The sequence below is a fragment of the Salvelinus sp. IW2-2015 genome, linkage group LG20, assembly GCF_002910315.2.
Source record: "Salvelinus sp. IW2-2015 linkage group LG20, ASM291031v2, whole genome shotgun sequence".
NCBI lineage: Eukaryota > Metazoa > Chordata > Actinopteri > Salmoniformes > Salmonidae > Salvelinus > Salvelinus sp. IW2-2015.
This window is the reverse complement of record NC_036860.1, coordinates 38,085,002-38,103,326: the sequence shown is the minus strand read 5'-3', so window position 1 is coordinate 38,103,326 and position 18,325 is coordinate 38,085,002. Positions and strand designations below refer to the sequence as shown.

At 42.3% G+C, this 18,325-nt stretch overlaps 1 protein-coding gene across 1 annotated transcript; it reads left to right on the top strand.

Moving 5' to 3' along the window:
* Positions 1-10,799: 10,799 nt before the first annotated feature.
* Positions 10,800-17,919, top strand: LOC111981395 (malate dehydrogenase, mitochondrial). Its single transcript, XM_024012630.2, has 9 exons — positions 10,800-10,952; positions 12,250-12,418; positions 12,539-12,622; positions 12,731-12,840; positions 13,214-13,339; positions 13,582-13,659; positions 15,732-15,831; positions 16,682-16,833; positions 17,419-17,919. The coding sequence occupies exons 1-9, from the start codon at positions 10,887-10,889 to the stop codon at positions 17,548-17,550; spliced, it is 1,017 nt and encodes a 338-aa protein (XP_023868398.1). The 5' UTR covers positions 10,800-10,886; the 3' UTR covers positions 17,551-17,919.
* The last annotated feature ends 406 nt before the right edge of the window (positions 17,920-18,325 follow it).

Sequence of the window (18,325 nt, the reverse complement as noted above, 5' to 3'; positions counted from 1 at the left end):
GGGATGGATAGAAATTTCCAGATTGGGTACCTGGAGGAAAATGGTGGAGGGTCATGCTTTTTCAAATTCAGTCAAGGGGAGGGTTTGGTGGGTAGGTTTGGATGAGAGTAAGGGAAAGGGGGATACCTAGTCAGTTGTACAACTGAATGCATTCAACTGAAATGTGTCTTCTGGATTCAACCCAACCCCTCTGAATCAGAGAGGTGCAGGGGGCTGCCATAATCGACATCCACGTATTCGGCACCCGGGGAACAGTGCCTTATTTAGGGGCAGAATGACAGATTTTTACCTTGTCAGCTCAGGCATTCGTTTCAGCAACCTTTTTTGGATCAGGGATTCGTTCAAAGTCACGAGGAGTATCATGAAGGCGTCGGGTCAGGTGATGTTGGTCTTATTCTGCTTTTTTGTGTGTCCACCGAAAAGCGTGCACCTTGTGCTGGGGACAATAAAAGACCACTCTAAAATGTGCGGTTTTGTCACACAACACAATGCTTCAGATGTCTCAAGTTTTGAATGTTCATTTCTCTATCATAAGCCGCCTCCAACATAATTTTGAGAATACAGACAATGAACACAATTACATTTTATCGATGGCAATTTGAATCCACAGAGATATCATGAAATGATCCTGAGGCCTATTGTCATACCATTTCATCCGCCGCCATCACCTCATGTTTCAGCATGATAATGTCACAAGGATCTGTACATAATTCCTGGAAGCTGAACATGTCCCAGTTTTTCCATGGTCTGCATACTCACCAGACATGTCACACACGTCAGCATTATTGGGATGCTCTTGGTCGACGTGTTCCAGTTTCCAACAATCTCTAGCTAACCCCATCGCAGTTGCTGTCTCTGGCTCTGAATGCTCGGCTATGAAAAGCCAACTGACATTTACTCCTGAGGTGCTGACCGGTTGCACTCTCTACAATTACTGTGATTATTATTATTATTTGACCCTGTTGGTCATCTATGAACGTTTGAACATCTTGACCATGCACTGTTAAAATATAAACGCGGCACAGTCAGAAGAGGACTGGCCAGCCCTCAGAGCCTGGTTCCTCTCTAGGTTTCTTCCTAGGTTCCTGCCTTTCTAGGGAGTTTTTTCTAGCCACTGTGCATACACATCTGCATTGATTTCTGTTTGGGGTTTTAGGCTGGGTTTCTGTATAGCACTTTGTGACATCGGCTGATGTAAAAAGGGCTTTATAAATACATTTGATTGATTGATTGAAGAGGAGTGGGACAACATTCCACAATAAACAACCTGATCAACTCTATGCGAAGGAGATGTGTCACACTGCATGAGGCAAAGTCTTTGCTGATGACAAGCATACCCATAACATGATGCAGCCACTACCATGCTTGAAAAGAATGAAGAGTGGTACTTAGTGATGGATTTGCCCCAAACGTAACACTTTGTATTCAGGACACAGTTAATTTCTTTTCCACATTTTTTTGCAGTTTTACTTTAGTGCCTTATTGCAAACAGGATGCATGTTTTTGGAATAGTGTATTTTGCATGCTGTGGTATCTAGCAAAATACACTCAGGGGCCAGTTTATTAAGTACACCACCCCGTTCACGAAAATGGTTTGCTCCTACAGACAGTGAGTCACGTGGCCGTGGCTTGCTATATAAAGCAGGCATACAGGCATCAAAGCATTCAGTTACTGTTTGATTGAATGTTAAAATGGGCAGAACTTGTGACCTAAGTGACTTTGAGCGTGGTATCATTGTCAGTGACAGGTGCGCCGGTTCCAGTATCTTAGAAGCGGCTGGTCTCCTAGGCTTTTCAAGCACGACAGTGTCTAGGGTTTTCTGAAAATGGTGCAACAACCAAAGAACATCCAGTCAGCGGCAGTCCTGTGGGCGAAAACAGCTCGTTAATGAGAGGTCGAAAGAGAATGGCAAGAATCGTGCACGCTAACAGGCGGGCCACAAGCAGGCAAATAACAGCGCAGTACAACAGTGGTGTGCAGAATGGCATCTTGGAACGACGGTCCTTGTCACAGATGCACTATTGCAGCAGACGACCACACTGGGTTCCTCTCCTATCAGCTAAAAACAAGAAGAAGTGGCTCCAGTGGGCACACGATCACCAACATTGGACAATTTAGTAGTGGAAAAGCATTGCCTGGTCCAACGAATCCCAGTTTTTGAGTCAGAATTTGGTGTAAACAGCATGAGTCCATGGCCCCTTCCTGTCTGGTGTCAACGGTACAGGCTGGTGGCGGTGGTGTAATGCTGTGGGGAATGTTTTTATGGCACACGATAGGTCCCTTGATACCAACTGAGCAATGGCTCTTCTGGAGGCAAAGGGGGTTCCGACCCGGTACAAGATGGGTGTGCCTAATAAACTGGCTACTGAGTGTATATTCCAATATATATTTCATAAATACGTGTTGACATTTATTTTAATGAATGGAAGATTTAGCTATTTACCTAACATACAGTAGCTAGGCTACATTCACATGCAATGTATAAAACATCAAAGTGAAGCACTATTACACAATAGCATGCTGTAGTATACTTTGAAAAGTTATGAATTTGACAATTAAAGGAGTGCTTTAAATAATATTTAACTCTGCTCAAATAACTTGGTCCATTGTTGAATTGTGGCATAGGTTGCATCTGAAAACAAAACAGTGCACAAATTAACTCTGTGCACTTACATTTGAAGTCGCAAGTTTACATACACTTAGGTTGGAGTCATTAACTCGTTTTTCAACCACTCCACAAATTTATTGTTAACAAACTATACTTTTGGCAAGTCGGTTAGGACATCTACTTTGTGCATGACAGAAATAATTTTACCAACCCTTGTTTACAGACAGATTATTTATCCAGTGGGTCAGAAGTTTACATACACTAAGTTGACTGTGCCTTTAAACAGCTTGGAAAATTCCAGAAAATGATGTCATGGCTTTAGAAGCTTCTGATAGCATAATTGACATCATTTGAGTCAATTGGAGGTGTACCTGTGGATGTATTTCAAGGCCTACCTTCAAACTCAGTGCCTCTTTGCTTGACATCATGGGAAAATCAAAAGAAATCAGCCAAGACCTCAGAAAAACAAGTGTAGACCTCCACAAGTCTGCTTCATCATTGGGAGCAATTTCCAAATGCCTGAAGGTACCACGTTCATCTGTACAAACAATAGTATGCAAGTATTAACATCATGGGACCACGCAGCCATCATACTGCTCAGGAAGAAGACACGTTCTGTCTCCTAGAGATGAACGTACTTTGGTGTGAAAGTGCAAATCAATCCCAGAACAACAGCAAAGGATTTTGTGAAGATGCTGGAGGAAACAGGTACAAAAGTATCTATATCCACAGTAAAATGAGTCTTATATCGACAACCTGAAAGGCTGCTCAGCAAGGAAGAAGCCACTGCTCCAAAACCTTCATAAAAAAGCCAAACTATGGTTTGCAACTGCACATGGGGACAAAGATCATACCTTTTGGAGAAATGTCCTCTGGTCTGATGAAACAAAAATAGAATTGTTTGGCCATAATGACCATCATTATGTTTGGAGGAAAAAGGGGGAGGCTTGCAAGCCAAAGAACACCCTCCCAACCGTGAAGCACGGGGGTGGTAGCATCATGTTGTGGGGGTGCTTTGCTGCAGGAGGGACTGGTGCACTTCACAAAATAGATGGCATCATGAGGTAGGAAAATTATTTGGATATATTGAAGCAACATCTCAAGACATCAGTCAGGAAGTTAAAGCTTGGTCGCAAATGGGTCTTCCAAATGGACAATGACTCCAAACATACTTCCAAAATTGTGGCAAAATGGCATAAGGACAACAAAGTCAAGGTATTGGAGTGGCCATCACAAAGCCCTGACCTCAATCCTAAAGAAAATTTGTGGGCAGAACTGAAAAAGCATGTGCGAGCAAGGAGGCCTACAAAGCTGACTCAGTTACACCAGCTCTGTCAGGAGAAATGGGCCAAAATTCACCCAATTTATTGTGGGAAGCTTGTGGAAGGTGACCTGAAATGTTTGAAACAAGTTAAACAATTTAAAGGCAATGCTACCAAATACTAATTGAGTGTATGTAAACTTCTGACCCACTGGGAATGTGATGAAAGAAATAAAAGCTGAAAGAAATCATTCTCTCTACTATTATTCTGACATTTCACATTCTTAAAATAAAGTGGTGATCCTAACTGACATAAGAATGGGCATTTTTACTAGGATTAAATGTCAGGAATTGTGAAAAACGGAGTTTAAATGTATTTTGCTGAGGTGTATGTAAACTTTCAACTGTATCTGTATTTGAAAATAAGGTCTTTAAACATCAAATGGATACTTGCAATGCAGATTTGTTCACCTTGTCCAATTTCAGACTAAGTTGACAGTGGATAATGCAGAGACAGAGAGTCTGGGAACAAATTCCACACAAGATGAAGAATTAGGGATTGATGTTCATGAACACATTTTAATTTAATTGGGAACTAGATAGCTAAATGATACAAAATACAAACTTACATTGGCTGGGGTCTATCCATAGGAAGTTGAGGCTCCAAACTATAAGGATCCACTGCAGGGAAAAATAAAATAATTTTTTTGCTAGAAATAATCTAGCTAGCTATCTAGGCAGTTCTTGTTAGCTATATTGCTGTCAGAGAAACCACAGAACATGGACCTAGGGTAAGTGTTATTAATAATTTAACATATACAGTGCATTCGGAAAGTATTCAGACCCCTTGACTTTACACATTTTGTTATGTTACAGCTTTATTCTAAAATGTATTATAGTTTTTTCCCCCTCATCAATCTACACACAATATCCCATAATGACACTTAAAAAAAAACAGAAATATCACATTTACAAAAGTATTCAGACCCTTTACTCAGTACTTTCTTGAAGCACATTTGGCAGCCTCAAATCTTCTTGGGTATTGCGCGACAAGCTTTGCACACCTGTATTTGGGGAGTTTCTACCATTTTTCTCTGCAGATCCTCTCAAGCTCTGTCAGGTTGGATTCGGAGTGTCGCTGCACAGCTATTTTCAGGTCTCTCCATAGATGTTCGACCGGGTTCAAATCCGGGCTCTGGCTGGGCCACTCAAGGACATTCAGAGACTTGTTCCAAAGCCACTCCTGGATTGTCTTGGCTGTGTGCTTAGGGTCGTTGTCCTGTTGGAAGGTGAACCTTGGCCCCAGTCTGAGGTCCTGAGCGCTCTGGAGCAGGTTTTCATCAAGTCTCTCTGTACTTCACTCCGTTCATCTCTCCCTCGGTCCTGACTAGTCACAGAGGAAATCTGGAGCTCTGTCAGAGTGACAGGGAGTCACCTCCCTGACCAAGGCCCTTCTCCCTCGATTGCTCAGTTTGCCAGCTCTTGGAAGGGTCTTGGTGGTTCCAAACTTCTTCCATTTAAGAATGATGGAGGCCACTTTGTTCTAGGGAACCTTCAATGCTGCAGACATTTTTTGGTACCCTCCCTAAAGCTGTTCCTCTACATAATCCTGTCTCTGAGTTCTACGGGCAATTGCTTCAACCTCATCAAATCAAATTTTGTTTGTCGCATACACATGGTTAGCAAATGTTAATGCGAGTGTAGCGAAATGCTTGTGCTTCTAGTTCTGACAGTGCAATAATATCTAACAATTCCCCAACAACTACCTAATACACACAAATCTAAAGGGGTGAATGAGAATATGTACATGTAAGTATATGGATGAGCGATGTCCGAGCGGCATAGGCAAGGTGCAATAGATGGTATAAAATACAGTATATACATGTGATATGAGTAATGTAAGATATGTAAACATGATTAAAGTGGCATTATTTAGAGTCCATTGTATAAAGTGACTAGTGATCAATTTTTTAAAGTGGCCAGTGATTGGTTCTCAATGTAGGCAGCAGCCTCTCTGAGTTAGTGATTGCTGTTTAGCAGTCTGATGGCCTTGAGATAGAAGCTGTTTTTCTGTCTCTCTGTCCCAGCTCTGATGCACCTGTACTGACCTCGCCTTCTAGATGGTAGCGATGTGAACAGTCAGTGTCTCGGGTGGTTGATGTCCTTGATGATATTTTTGGCCTTCCTGTGACATCGGGTGCTGTAGGTGTCCTGGTGGGCAGGTAGTTTGCCCCCGGTGATGCGCTGTGCAGACCTCACTACCCTCTGGAGAGCCATACGGTTGTGGGCGGAGCAGTTGCCGTACCAGGCGGTGATACAGCCCGACAGGATGCTCTCGATTGTGCATCTGTAAAATTTTGTCAGGGTTTTGGGTGACAAGCCACATTTCTTCAGCCTCCTGAGGTTGAAGAGGCGCTGTTGCGCCTTCTTCACCACACTGGCTGTGTGAGTGGACCCTTTCAGTTTGTTTGTGATGTGTACGCCGTGGAGCTTGAAGCGTTTCACCTTCTGCACTGCTGTCCCTTCGATGTGGATAGGGGGGTGCTCCCTCTGCTGTTTCCTGAAGTCCCCGATCATCTCCTGTTTTGTTGAGGTTGAGTGAGGGTGTTTTCCTGACACCACACTCCAAGTGCCCTCACCTCCTCCCTGTAGGCTGTCTCGTTGTTGTTGGTAATCAAGCCCGCTACTGTTGTGTTGTCTGCAAACTTGATTGAGTTGGAGGCGTGCATGGCCATGCAGTCGTGGGTGAACAGGGAGTGCAGGAGGGGGCTGAGCACGCACCTTTGTGGGGCACCAGTGTTGAGGGTCAGCGAAGTGGAAATGTTGTTTCCTACCTTCACCACCTGGTCGAGGTTGAGACCCAGGGTCTCCAGCTTGATGATGAGCTTGGAGGGTATTATGGTGTTGAATGCTGAGCTGTAGTCAATGAACAGCATTCTTACATAGGGTATTCCTTCTGTCCAGATGGGAAAGGGCAGTGTGCAGTGGGATGGCGATTGCGTCGTCTGTGGACCTGGTGGGGCGGTATGCAAACTGAAGTGGGTCTAGAGTGGCCGGTAAGGGGGAGGTGATATGATCCTTGACTAGTCTCTCAAAGCACTTCATCATGACAGAAGTGAGTGCTACAGGGTGGTAGTCACTAAGTTCAGTTATCTTTGCCTTCTTGGGTACAGGAACAATGGTAGCCATCTTGAAGCATGTGGGGACAACATACTGGGACAGGGAGAGACTGAGTATGTCCGTAAACACCAGCTAGCTGGTCTGCGCATGCTTTGAGGATGCGGCTAGGGATGCCGTCTGGGCCAGCAGCCTTGTGAGGGTTAGCACGTTTAAAAGTTTTACTCACATCAGCCACGGAGAAGGAGAGGGGGAGTGCAGTCCTTGTTAGCGGGCTGCGATGGTGTCACTGTATTATCGTCTAAGCGTGCAAAGAAGGTGTTTAGTTTGTCTGGAAGCGTGACGTCGGTGTCCGTGACGTGGCTGGATTTATTTTTGTAGTCCGTGATTTCCTGTAGACCCTGCCACATACGTCTCGTGTCTGAGCCGTTGAATTGCGACTCCACCGTGTCCCTGTACTGGCATTGCACTTGTTTGATTGCCTTGCGGAAGGAATAGCTACACTGTTTATATTCAGACATATTCCCAGACCTTAAATGCGGTGGGTCGTACTTTCAGTTTTGCGCGAATTCCGCCATCCATCCATGGTTTCTGGTTAGGGGTAGGTTAATTGTCACAGTGGGTACAGCATCTCCAATGCACTTCTTTATAAACGCACTCATCAAGTCAGCGTATAGGTCGATGTTGTTCTCTGAGGCTGACCGGAACATATTCCAGTCCGCGTGATCAAAACAATCTTGAAGCGTGGCTTCCGGTTGGTCGGATCAGCATTGAATGGTTCTCGTCACTGGTACATCCTGTTTGAGTTTCTGCCTATCAGACGGAAGGAGCAAGATGGCGTTGTGGTTGGATTTGACTAAGGGAGGGTGTGGGAGGGCTTTGTATGCATCGCGGAAGTTAGAGTAGCAGTGGTCGAGGGTATTGCGCATGAACATAGCGCAATCAATATGCCGGTAGAATTTAGGTAGGCTTGTTCTCAAATTTGCTTTGTTAAAATCCCCAGCTACAATAAATGCAGCCTCAGGATGTATGGTTTCCAGTTTGCATAGAGTCCAGTGAAATTCCTTGATGGCCGTCTTGGTGTCTGCTTGAGGGGGAATGTACACAGCTGTGATTATAACTGACGAGAATTGTCTTGGTAGGTAAAATGGCCGGAACTTGATTGTAAGGATTTCTAGATCGGGTGAGCAGAAGGACTTGAGTTCCTGTATGTTGTTATGATTACACTATGAGTCGTTAATCATAAAGCATACACCCACGCCCTTCCTTTTCCCAGAGAGGTCAAATCTTCTCAAATCAAGTTGTATTGGTCACATACACATATTTATCAGAAGTTTTTTCAGGTGTAGCGAAATGCTTGTGTTTCTAGCTCCAACAGTGCAGTAGTATCTAACAATTCACAACAATACACACAAATCTAAAAGTAAAAGTAGGGAATTAACAAATATATAAATATTAGGACGAGCAATGTTGGAGTGGAATTGTCTAAAATACAGTAGAATACAATGCAGTATATACATACGAAATGAGTAAAGCAGTATGTAAACATTATTAGAGTGACTAGTGTACCATTACTAAAGTGACCAGTGAGGGATGCCGTCTGGGCCGGTAGCCTTGCGAGGGTTAACATGCTTAAATGTCTTACTCCCGTTGGCCACGGAGTACGAGAGCCCACAGTACTTGAGAGCGCGCTGCGTCGTTGGCACTGTGTTATCCTCAAAGCGGGTGAAGAAGGTGTTTAGCTTGTCCGGGAGCAAGATATCGGTGTCCGCGAGATGGCTGGTTTTCCCTTTGTAATCCATGATTGTCTGTGGACCCTGCCACATATGTCTTGTTTCTGAGTCGTTGAATTGCGACTCCACTTTGTCTCTGTACTGACGTTTTGCTTGTTTGGGAATAACCTTACGTGGGAATAACTACACTGTTTGTTTTCAACCATATTCCCAGTCACCTTGCCTGATCCAGTGTCATGGGATTACGCCCAGCCACCACCCACATCAACAAAACCCAAGCCTACTTGATGGAAATAGTGCTCACTGTTGCCCCCTAATGGCCTGTTTTGAAGGAATTTCCCGACGTCCTCCAGAAATGGATAGACATCCAATTTCAACATCAATCTTGAACGACATGGCTGTGGTAGGCATCCCCAGTTACTACTATCCTCCTGGCAGATCTAAACTTTGTGAGGCATGTCACTTTACCCATCTCTTTGCATAGCCCACCACATGCCCTGTTTTCTTAACCACAACTGGATGGATCCATAAAGAATTACAGTGTGAATAAATATCACTGAATTATGAAAATATTGGAACAAAGTAGGCTAATGAAATTGAAGGCATCACATTTTCATACTGAAAGTCATCCAATTGTTATAAATCATTTGAAGCAATAGCTTACGTGCTTGTGGTCAACTATTTCAGCGCCATTTCGTGCTGCTTTGAGACAAGTGTGGGGACTCGTCTTGATAAATCAATCAATTTCAGATTTTTCACTGAATCTCCATTTGGATATTGGTTAGGCTACAATTAGGGTATGGAAATGTTAGCTAAGCTCAGGTGAGGGCTGCTAATGATCATCTTGTCTAGTTGGCTCATTTATTAGCACTGATCAGAACATTTGACAGCATGTTATGTAGCTTAACATGTGGTTTATTTTGCTCTTCACTCGCAGTTGATTAGTAGCCTAGGCCTACTCCTGACCAAAAGCCTGTGACTGGTCTTAATCAATCAATGTGATTTTGTTTCACTGAATCTCCATCTGTATATTTGGTTAATTCTCTGGCTGGACAAATAAGTGGAGGTGGTATAGCTCATATATTCATTTGCAATCATCTATAACTGATCAGAAAATGTAGCATACAATAATGTAGCCTAAATCAAGTGTAGGCCTATTATTTTGCTCGATCGCGTACAGGCAACTCCAAAAGCCTGTGGAAGTTGTGAAAAATGAACATGATACTTACATGCTTTTGAAAATATAGATTGCTTTTATTTTCTATCTGTATCATGATGAAGATCTGAGACTCTACGCCTGCTCCCTAACAATGCGGAGTAAGGGTAGGAAAGAGATGAAACGTGGCTCAAAAAAGCATGGGTTTGCTTTGGGCTCTGTTTCAAAATTTAACTTTTTTATGACTGCGAATCCACAAGTTGCTGTGACGCAAGTTGTGTGGGTTATATTTCATTATATTCATAGCCTACTATAAAATATGTGTTTTGACTGTGATCAGGGTAGCCTACGTGTTTTTTCCGTTTTAATGAACAACCTAACTGTTGATTTCATGTGCATGGCAGCCATCCAGCCTATAGCCAGCACAGACCAGTAACATAATTAAACTCAAAATATGCCATTATATTCTTTTGAAAATAAATGTTATTAGTCTTATAATGTTTAGGACATGCCTAAAACAAATTAATAATGGATTTCTTTGTGATAAAAAAAAAATGACATCGGTTCACATCTACCACTCCTAACCTTTCTGGCATGTGCATGGGAGATATAAAACACTTATCTCGACAAGAATGTGGTAAAGATGGGACCGTATGAATTGGGTTCTAAAAAACATTGGCAGATTTTTTTTTTTACAGGCAACATACTCTGAAGTCTGTTTGCAAAGGGTTGAATATACACTCCAATAAATACAGCACTAAAGTGAAAGGACCACTTTTGACCTTCACGTTATGATGCATGATTGATATTGTTTTCGCCCAATCACAAATTGACATTTACATATCTTAACCAATCAAACTGCATATGGAGCAGGAAGTAGGCTGTCCCCGATAGTTACGGTAGGTAGCTCGCTTTTGAAAGCTTTCTGTCTCAACCCGGCACCGAGGTAGAGGACGTTGGAGTCACTGAGAGGATCAGCAAATTTTATTTTTGGTATAAAATTAGACAACATGTTTTCCCGCATTGCAAGACCCACACTTTGCATTGTTAACAGAAGCTTAACCACCTCCTCACAGGTAAATAATAAGATTAATATATATTTTAAAAATAAATATTTTTGTCAGCCAGAGAGATAGTAAACGTAACGTGACTAACGTTATCATTAGTTAGCATGGTTGCCATCTAGCTTGTCAGAATAGTTAGACAGCCAGCTAACTAGCTATGACTTGCAATGTCATAGATACACTTTGTACGAGTTGAGTCACCGCAGAATGGTTTATATTGTTTAAAACGAGTGATAGTTGCCGACCATATCGTATACGTTAGCTATAGCTTGCTGGCAAGGGTGTGTGTACACGGTTGAAAGCTGGTGCACTGTATAAGGTCAACAAAAGTTTCCTTCACTTTTAAGGTCCGCAAGGCATGTGCTTTGTCAGTTATCATCTCTAGTTGGTCCTTCATGTCATGATGGTAGTGAACCACCTCTGGTGGCCCATTTCAAGTTTTTATGAATGATATTAGGATTAGTTTGTTGGGCCTTTTTTTCATATCCAGGTTTCAGCTAATGTATCCATATTTAACACACATGAGGCACAACAGTAGCCTGGTATTTAAGTCATGGTTAGCCCAGGTGATTATAAACTAAAACTACTGATAATATGCAATACAATCGCATTAAAAATATTTCCATGTTTCCTTTCTACACACGTTTGAGCAAAACTGTGCAAGGTGTTTCATCAATCGTGTGTTTATTTTATCCTTGACACAATCTCAGTGTTAAATATGTTCCTTAAGGTTGGCATTGAAAAGGACACAATGGTATAATTCCAGAACCTTTTACATTGATCAAGAAGTAACCTTTTGAATATAATTCGTTACCATTATCTGTGAGCTTAAGTGTAAGGGTGGCTTACATTCTTTCTACAGCTTAATGAGCCTTGAATCGCCCACTCTGAAATACTGGCTTCTCAGGAAGTGGGTCTGAGTGGTTTATGGCCTACAAAATACAGATGTCATTTTCTGGTGAATGGTTCGTCTGTCCCCTCTTTGATATCAGCAAATGACAAGGATTTATTGTGCAAAGATACGTTGCAAAGTTCTACATGGAATTTGGACTATAACCCTTGATCTAATGGAACCCATCATACAAAACCAAGAATGAGTGTCTCTCATTTAATCTTATTGCTGGTAATAGATGCACATCTGTATTCTAAAATACAGTTTGTGCTGGAAATCTTCAAAAACACAGAAGATATGTTGGTTCTGTGTGATTTTATGTCAGAAATACAGTTAGTAGCCAGGATTTCTAAAATGTGCAGAACAGTATCATTAACATAGATAGACAGTCATTGAAATTGTCTCCTCTCCCCTCAGAACAATGCAAAGGTGGCAGTGCTGGGTGCGTCTGGCGGTATTGGCCAGCCTCTCTCACTGCTCCTAAAGAACAGTCCTCTGGTGGGCGAACTGTCTCTCTTTGACATTGCCCACACACCTGGAGTGGCAGCTGACCTCAGCCACATCGAGACCAGGGCCCACGTCACTGGTAAGACACCTTCCTGCTGGACATCAGCTAAGCTACTACAGTCTTGATGCTGTATAGTGAAATGAGTGTGAAAATGTCTGTTTGGTTGATGTCATTTAACTATCATGATTCCTTCACTAGGTTATATGGGTCCAGACCAGTTGAACGCTGCACTGAAAGGCTGTGATGTCGTTGTCATCCCCGCTGGTGTCCCAAGAAAACCTGGTGAGTTCACCCAAGTTGACAATGTGATTCATATTGAAGAACATCATGTAATGCTTTTCTTTCAATTGAGAAGTGCACACATTACATTTTAAAGTGAACTTCTTCCAGGCATGACCCGTGATGATCTGTTCAACACCAACGCCACCATCGTGGCCACACTGGCCGACGCCGTCGCCCGCAACTGCCCCGAGGCCATGATCTGCATCATCGCCAACCCTGTAAATACACCACTACCTCCTCTTCAGACACCTCACAGATTAACTCACCCTCCTGACGACTCACATTACTCTAGAGCAGCTCAGATGTCTAGAGTTAGAGGCCTTAGTGTTGGAGAAAAGCCATTTTGTGTTGTTGCCAAAGAGAATGTACTACTGACTTTCAGGAATAGAGGTCAAGGCTTTAATTTGGAAGGTAATTTATTTTCCATGCCAGCTATGTTTAGTTCAATGAATGTGTTTCGATGCTTCAGTCAATATGCCCTTTAATGATACAATATCTTGTTTGAATGCATTTTAAATGGTAAATTCTTAAGTATACCAGTGATTGTATAATGGTTGTGTACATAGGAACAGTTTTGTTTCCAATCCATAGGTCAACTCTACTATTCCCATCACATCAGAGGTCATGAAGAAGTATGGCGTCTACAACCCCAATAGAGTGTTTGGAGTCACAACATTGGACATCGTCAGAGCCAACGCTTTCGTTGCAGAGCTGAAAGTAATCCATCTTCAAGCTGCAGAGGATTGAGGACCTCACTCCTCATGCTCCCTATACACACACTCTATACCGTTGACACATCAGGAGTGATTTCAAAGTTCATAGGGATATCACCCTGAACGGAACAACGCTTGTTTTGTTTGTATCTTACAGATGTTTTTTGTTCAGAAGCAAATGCTTGTCACTCACTGTGGATGATTGGCAATGCTAGATGGCTGACTATTTGGTGTTTTGTGTTGTAGGGCCTTGACCCAGCACGTGTCAATGTACCAGTGATTGGAGGTCATGCAGGAAAGACTATTATTCCTCTCATCTCACAGGTAAGAATTAATGGCCTTTTCACAGAAATAAAAATCCAATACCTGAATGATTGTCTTGCAATGCCATCAGTAGGCCTACATCTTAATCTAATTACAAAGATGACACACTTTTGCAATTCTCTACTGTTTCATGTCATTTCATTCTGTTGGTATTTGAGCTATCAGATATGCCACCCCCCTTTTGGAGACAAATGTGTTTATGGCTCCCTCTAGTGTGTAACATTTTATAGTGTGGATCAAAGCGAATGAGGGTTGTTCTACAGTAGGAGGCCTTGATTAGGTATTAGTCAGTGGCTTTAAGAAATTCCTCATTCATGGTCATTTAAAAATTCAGTTGGAAAAGTAAAAGTGTAAGGTTCTCACTGAACAATGCTTTCCCTGTGAATAACTATACACATCACATTTTTTATTTATTTCACCTTTATTTAACCAGGTAGGCCAGTTGAGAACAAGTTCTCATTTACAACTGCGACCTGGCCAAGATAAAGCAAAGCAGTGCNTTTTATTTATTTCACCTTTATTTAACCAGGTAGGCCAGTTGAGAACAAGTTCTCATTTACAACTGCGACCTGGCCAAGATAAAGCAAAGCAGTGCAACACAAACAACAACAGAGTTACACATGGAATAAACAAACATACAGTCAATAATACAATAGAGAAAGTCTATATACAGTGTGTGCAAATGAGGTAGGATAAGGGGGGTGAGGCAATAAATAGGCCATAGTGGTGAAATTATTACAGTATGGCAAATTAAACACTGGGGTGATAGATGTGCAGAAGATGAGTGTGCAAGTAGCGATACTGGGGTGCAAAAGAGCAAAATAAATAACAATATGGTGATGAGGTAGTTGGATGGGCTATTTACAGATGAGCTATGTACAGGTGCAGTGATCTGTGAGCTGCCCTGACAGCTGGTGCTTAAGCTAGTGAGGGAGATATGAGTCTCCAGCTTCAGTGATTTTTGCAGTTCGTTCCAGTCATTGGCAGCAGAGAACTGGAAGGAAAGGTGGCCGAAGGAGGAATTGGCTTTGAGGGTGACCAGTGAAATATACCTGCTGGAGCACGTGCTGCGGGTGGGTGCTGCTATGGTGACCAGTGAGCTGAGATAAGGCGATGGCTTTACCTAGCAACGACGTATAGATGACCTGGAGCCAGTGGGTTTGGCGACGGATATGAAGTGAGGCCAGCCAATGAGAGCATACAGGTCGCAGTGGTATGGGGCTTTGGTGACAAAATGGATGGCACTGTGATAGATTGCATCCAATTTGCTGAGTTGAGTGTTGGAGGCTATTTTGTAAATGACATCGCCGAAGTCAAGGATCGGTAGGATAGTCAGTTTTACTAGGGTATGTTTGGCAGCATGAGTGAAGGATGCTTTTGTTGCAAAATAGGAAGCCGATTCTAGATTTAATTTTGGATTGGAGATGCTTAATGTGAGTCTGGAAGGAGAGTTTACAGTCTAACCAGACACCTAGGTATTTGTAGTTGTTCACATATTCTAAGTCAGAAACGTCCAGAGTAGTGATGCTGGATGTGTGGGCAGCGATCGGTTGAAGAGCATGCATTTAGTTTTGCTTGCATTTTTGCATTGAAGCTCGTCTGGAGGTTAGTTAACACAGTGTCCAAAGAAGGGACCGAAGTATACAGAATGGTGTCGTCTGCGTAGAGGTGGATCAGAGAATCACCAGCAGCAAGAGCTACATCATTGATGTATACAGAATTGAACCCTGTGGCACCCCCATAGAGACTGCCAGAGGTCCGGACAACAGGCCCTCCAATTTGACACACTGAACTCTGTATTGATTTGATTTGTCACATGTGCCGAATACAACAGGTGTAGACCTTACAGTGAAATGCTTACTTACAAGCCCTTAACCAACAATGCAGTTAAGAAAAATACCCCCAAAAATATGAAATATAAGTAACAATTAAAGAGCAGCAGCAAAATAACTAGCGAGGCTATATACAGGGGGTACCGGTACAGAGTCAATGTGCGGGGCCACCGGTAAGGTTATTGAGGTAATATGTACATGTAGGTAGAGTTATTATAACATCCACACGTCTCTCTGTAGGCAACACCCAAAGTGGAGTTCCCAGCCGACCAGCTGTCTGCTCTGACTGCTAGGATCCAGGATGCTGGCACTGAGGTTGTGAAGGCCAAGGCTGGAGCAGGTAGGCAGTGTTTATTACCCTGAGGACTGACCAATGACTGTCTATATAATATATATATAGAATGAATGAATCAACAAAGCCATCGATCATGTGACACCATTCATTCCTATTTGAAGACTCCATAGCGCATTGAAGTCGGTTAAGATGGCATCTCATGGAAACAACATGCGCAGTTTGAGCTACTCCAGGAAGTGACGTTGCAGGCTAGCTCAGAGCTGCCCCCTCATTGATTAAATGCCAATTTATTCTTGCTCCGGAAATGTGATCCAGAGGCTCCGTACGGAGGGTTTGACACCATTGCGGAGCTTCCGGAGGGCAAAATAAGCAATGTACCACATCGCCGTGCGCCTCCCAAATTTTGTAACAATGCGGAGGGCTCCGTATAGCTCTGCATTGACATGATTGGTTGGCGGTAGGTGGGGGCGGGAGGTCCTGTATAAACATACTCACTTCCTTGACAACTATCTTCACAACAGATCTGCTCTGCGAAGCGCAGGAAGTATGAATTCCCTGACTTCTGCAGAGGCATATCACAGTAAATGCTGTACAGCCACTGCAGATAATGGATTGACCATGCAGAGCCTTTAACTCAAGTTGAAGGTTGACCGGGCTACTTGTTGGCAACTAAATTATCTAAATTAACTTGTGTGATTCATAAAAATAAAATAAAAAAATCAGTTCAGGGACATATTAGAAGCAGTTATTGGTACCATAATTTGTTTAAAAAATAATAATTGCGAAGATTGAGCATACTTCATTTTTTAAATTCACTATAATGGGGGGGGGGGGGGGGATCCTGTGTTTGAACCACTCTGATTGAGCTCTAACTGGCTAACCTATTTGTGTTCAGGCTCTGCTACGTTGTCCATGGCCTACGCTGGGGCTAGGTTCACCTTCTCTGTCCTGGACGCCATGAACGGAAAGGAGGGAGTCGTAGAGTGCGCGTATGTAAGGTCAGAAGAGACCGAATGCAAATACTTCTCCACACCTCTCCTCCTTGGGGTAAGTCCTGCACCACCTTATTAACAGGTTTATAACTTGGAGACAGAAATTTAATATTTTGCTTATTAATGTATTAATGTTGTACTTAAAGCCCCATACTGTGTAATTTTATTTTAAATCAATGCCTAATCACTTTTATTTTGTGAAAATCATTTTTAAATATATTTTTAATGGTTTATATCCCTGAACCTCTTTTGGCCCTTAATGCTCAGTCTGATCGTGTGGGCGTTAGGAAACAAATTTGAAGATATTTACATACACTGCCCTGATTGGCTGTTAGATGGTCTAGACCCCACCCGCTTACCCAGATGAACAGACATTAGTCTATTATAATCAAATCACATTATGGCATCATGATGTGGGTCAAAAGTTCCATCCTACCTGAACCAGCAGAAATTCCTGGCATTTTCACAATTTCTGTGTTATTTTGACATCGTAGTGTGGAAATAAATATATTTGTTATCGGAACATCACGTTTAACTGCACTGCCCCTTTCAAGTTCCTATTTGAATGACGGACACTTCTTTCTTGAATACAGTTCATAATCTGAAGTTGTAACCAGTAGGAATATTTTTGTTCTTTTAGAAACACGGAATTGAGAAGAACCTTGGGCTGGGCAAGCTGTCAGCCTTTGAGGAGAATCTGGTGGCTGATGCCATTGGTGAGCTGAAGGGCTCCATCAAGAAGGGCGAGGATTTTGTTGCTAATATGAAGTGAACAGGGTTTGAAACTCTCAACCTGTGGTTATTTATATTGTCCAGTCACATAAATGGTGCCAGGCCTGTCCAAAATCAAAGTTTCATCATGCCTGACAAAGCAATAGTTTGTTACTGATCAGAAATATTTACTCAAACAAACAGTTGACCTCACCATCTTGAGCTGGATCAATGTAGGTTTGAGAGGGATCTCTGAGAGAATCATGACCGACAGTATATTTTGTATGGCACTTATGTTTGCAATTTGGAATGTCAAAGTAGGCTCCACGTAACTATGCATGGAATTATTTGTGTATTATTGTATTTTGTCTTAGCCCATCAACTCAACTATTGTGGCTTCTTTTAAATGTATAAAGAAATCTCAACCCCATTTGCGTTTTGTATTTTAATATTTTAGGGGAAGGGGTCCATGGAAATGTCAATCAGTATTCCAAATGTATTACCTTGAGTCTGTCAATGATATTCAGTTATACATTTTAATTTGGACATCAAATTGTGTAACAAGTGGCATCCAGCTGCAAAAAAAAATTCAAACGCCAAAGGACATTGAACATGTTTTAGAATTCATTTGCATCTTTTGAGCTATGGGGAAAGTGTGGTCGTGAAATGGAATATTTGGAATGAGCTCATTATTACCTTGTAACCAAGGAGTACCACAGCAAAATCACACTACAAAACAGACTCTTGCTAGCTAGAGCTAAAATATGCAGATATATTTCAGGTTAATTTTGACTAACCTTTGCATATCTATGGTTGGTTGCGGTAGCTGATTACCA

What these genes read in the sequence shown, in the direction of transcription:
- LOC111981395 (XM_024012630.2), top strand. Translation starts at nt 10,887, where the DNA reads ATGTTTTCCCGCATTGCAAGACCCACACTTTGCATTGTTAACAGAAGC. An exon ending in TCTGCATCATCGCCAACCCT is followed by an intron (nt 12,841 to 13,213) that starts GTAAATACACCA and finishes TCCAATCCATAG; the next exon opens with GTCAACTCTACTATTCCCAT. An exon ending in CCACACCTCTCCTCCTTGGG is followed by an intron (nt 16,834 to 17,418) that starts GTAAGTCCTGCA and finishes TTGTTCTTTTAG; the next exon opens with AAACACGGAATTGAGAAGAA.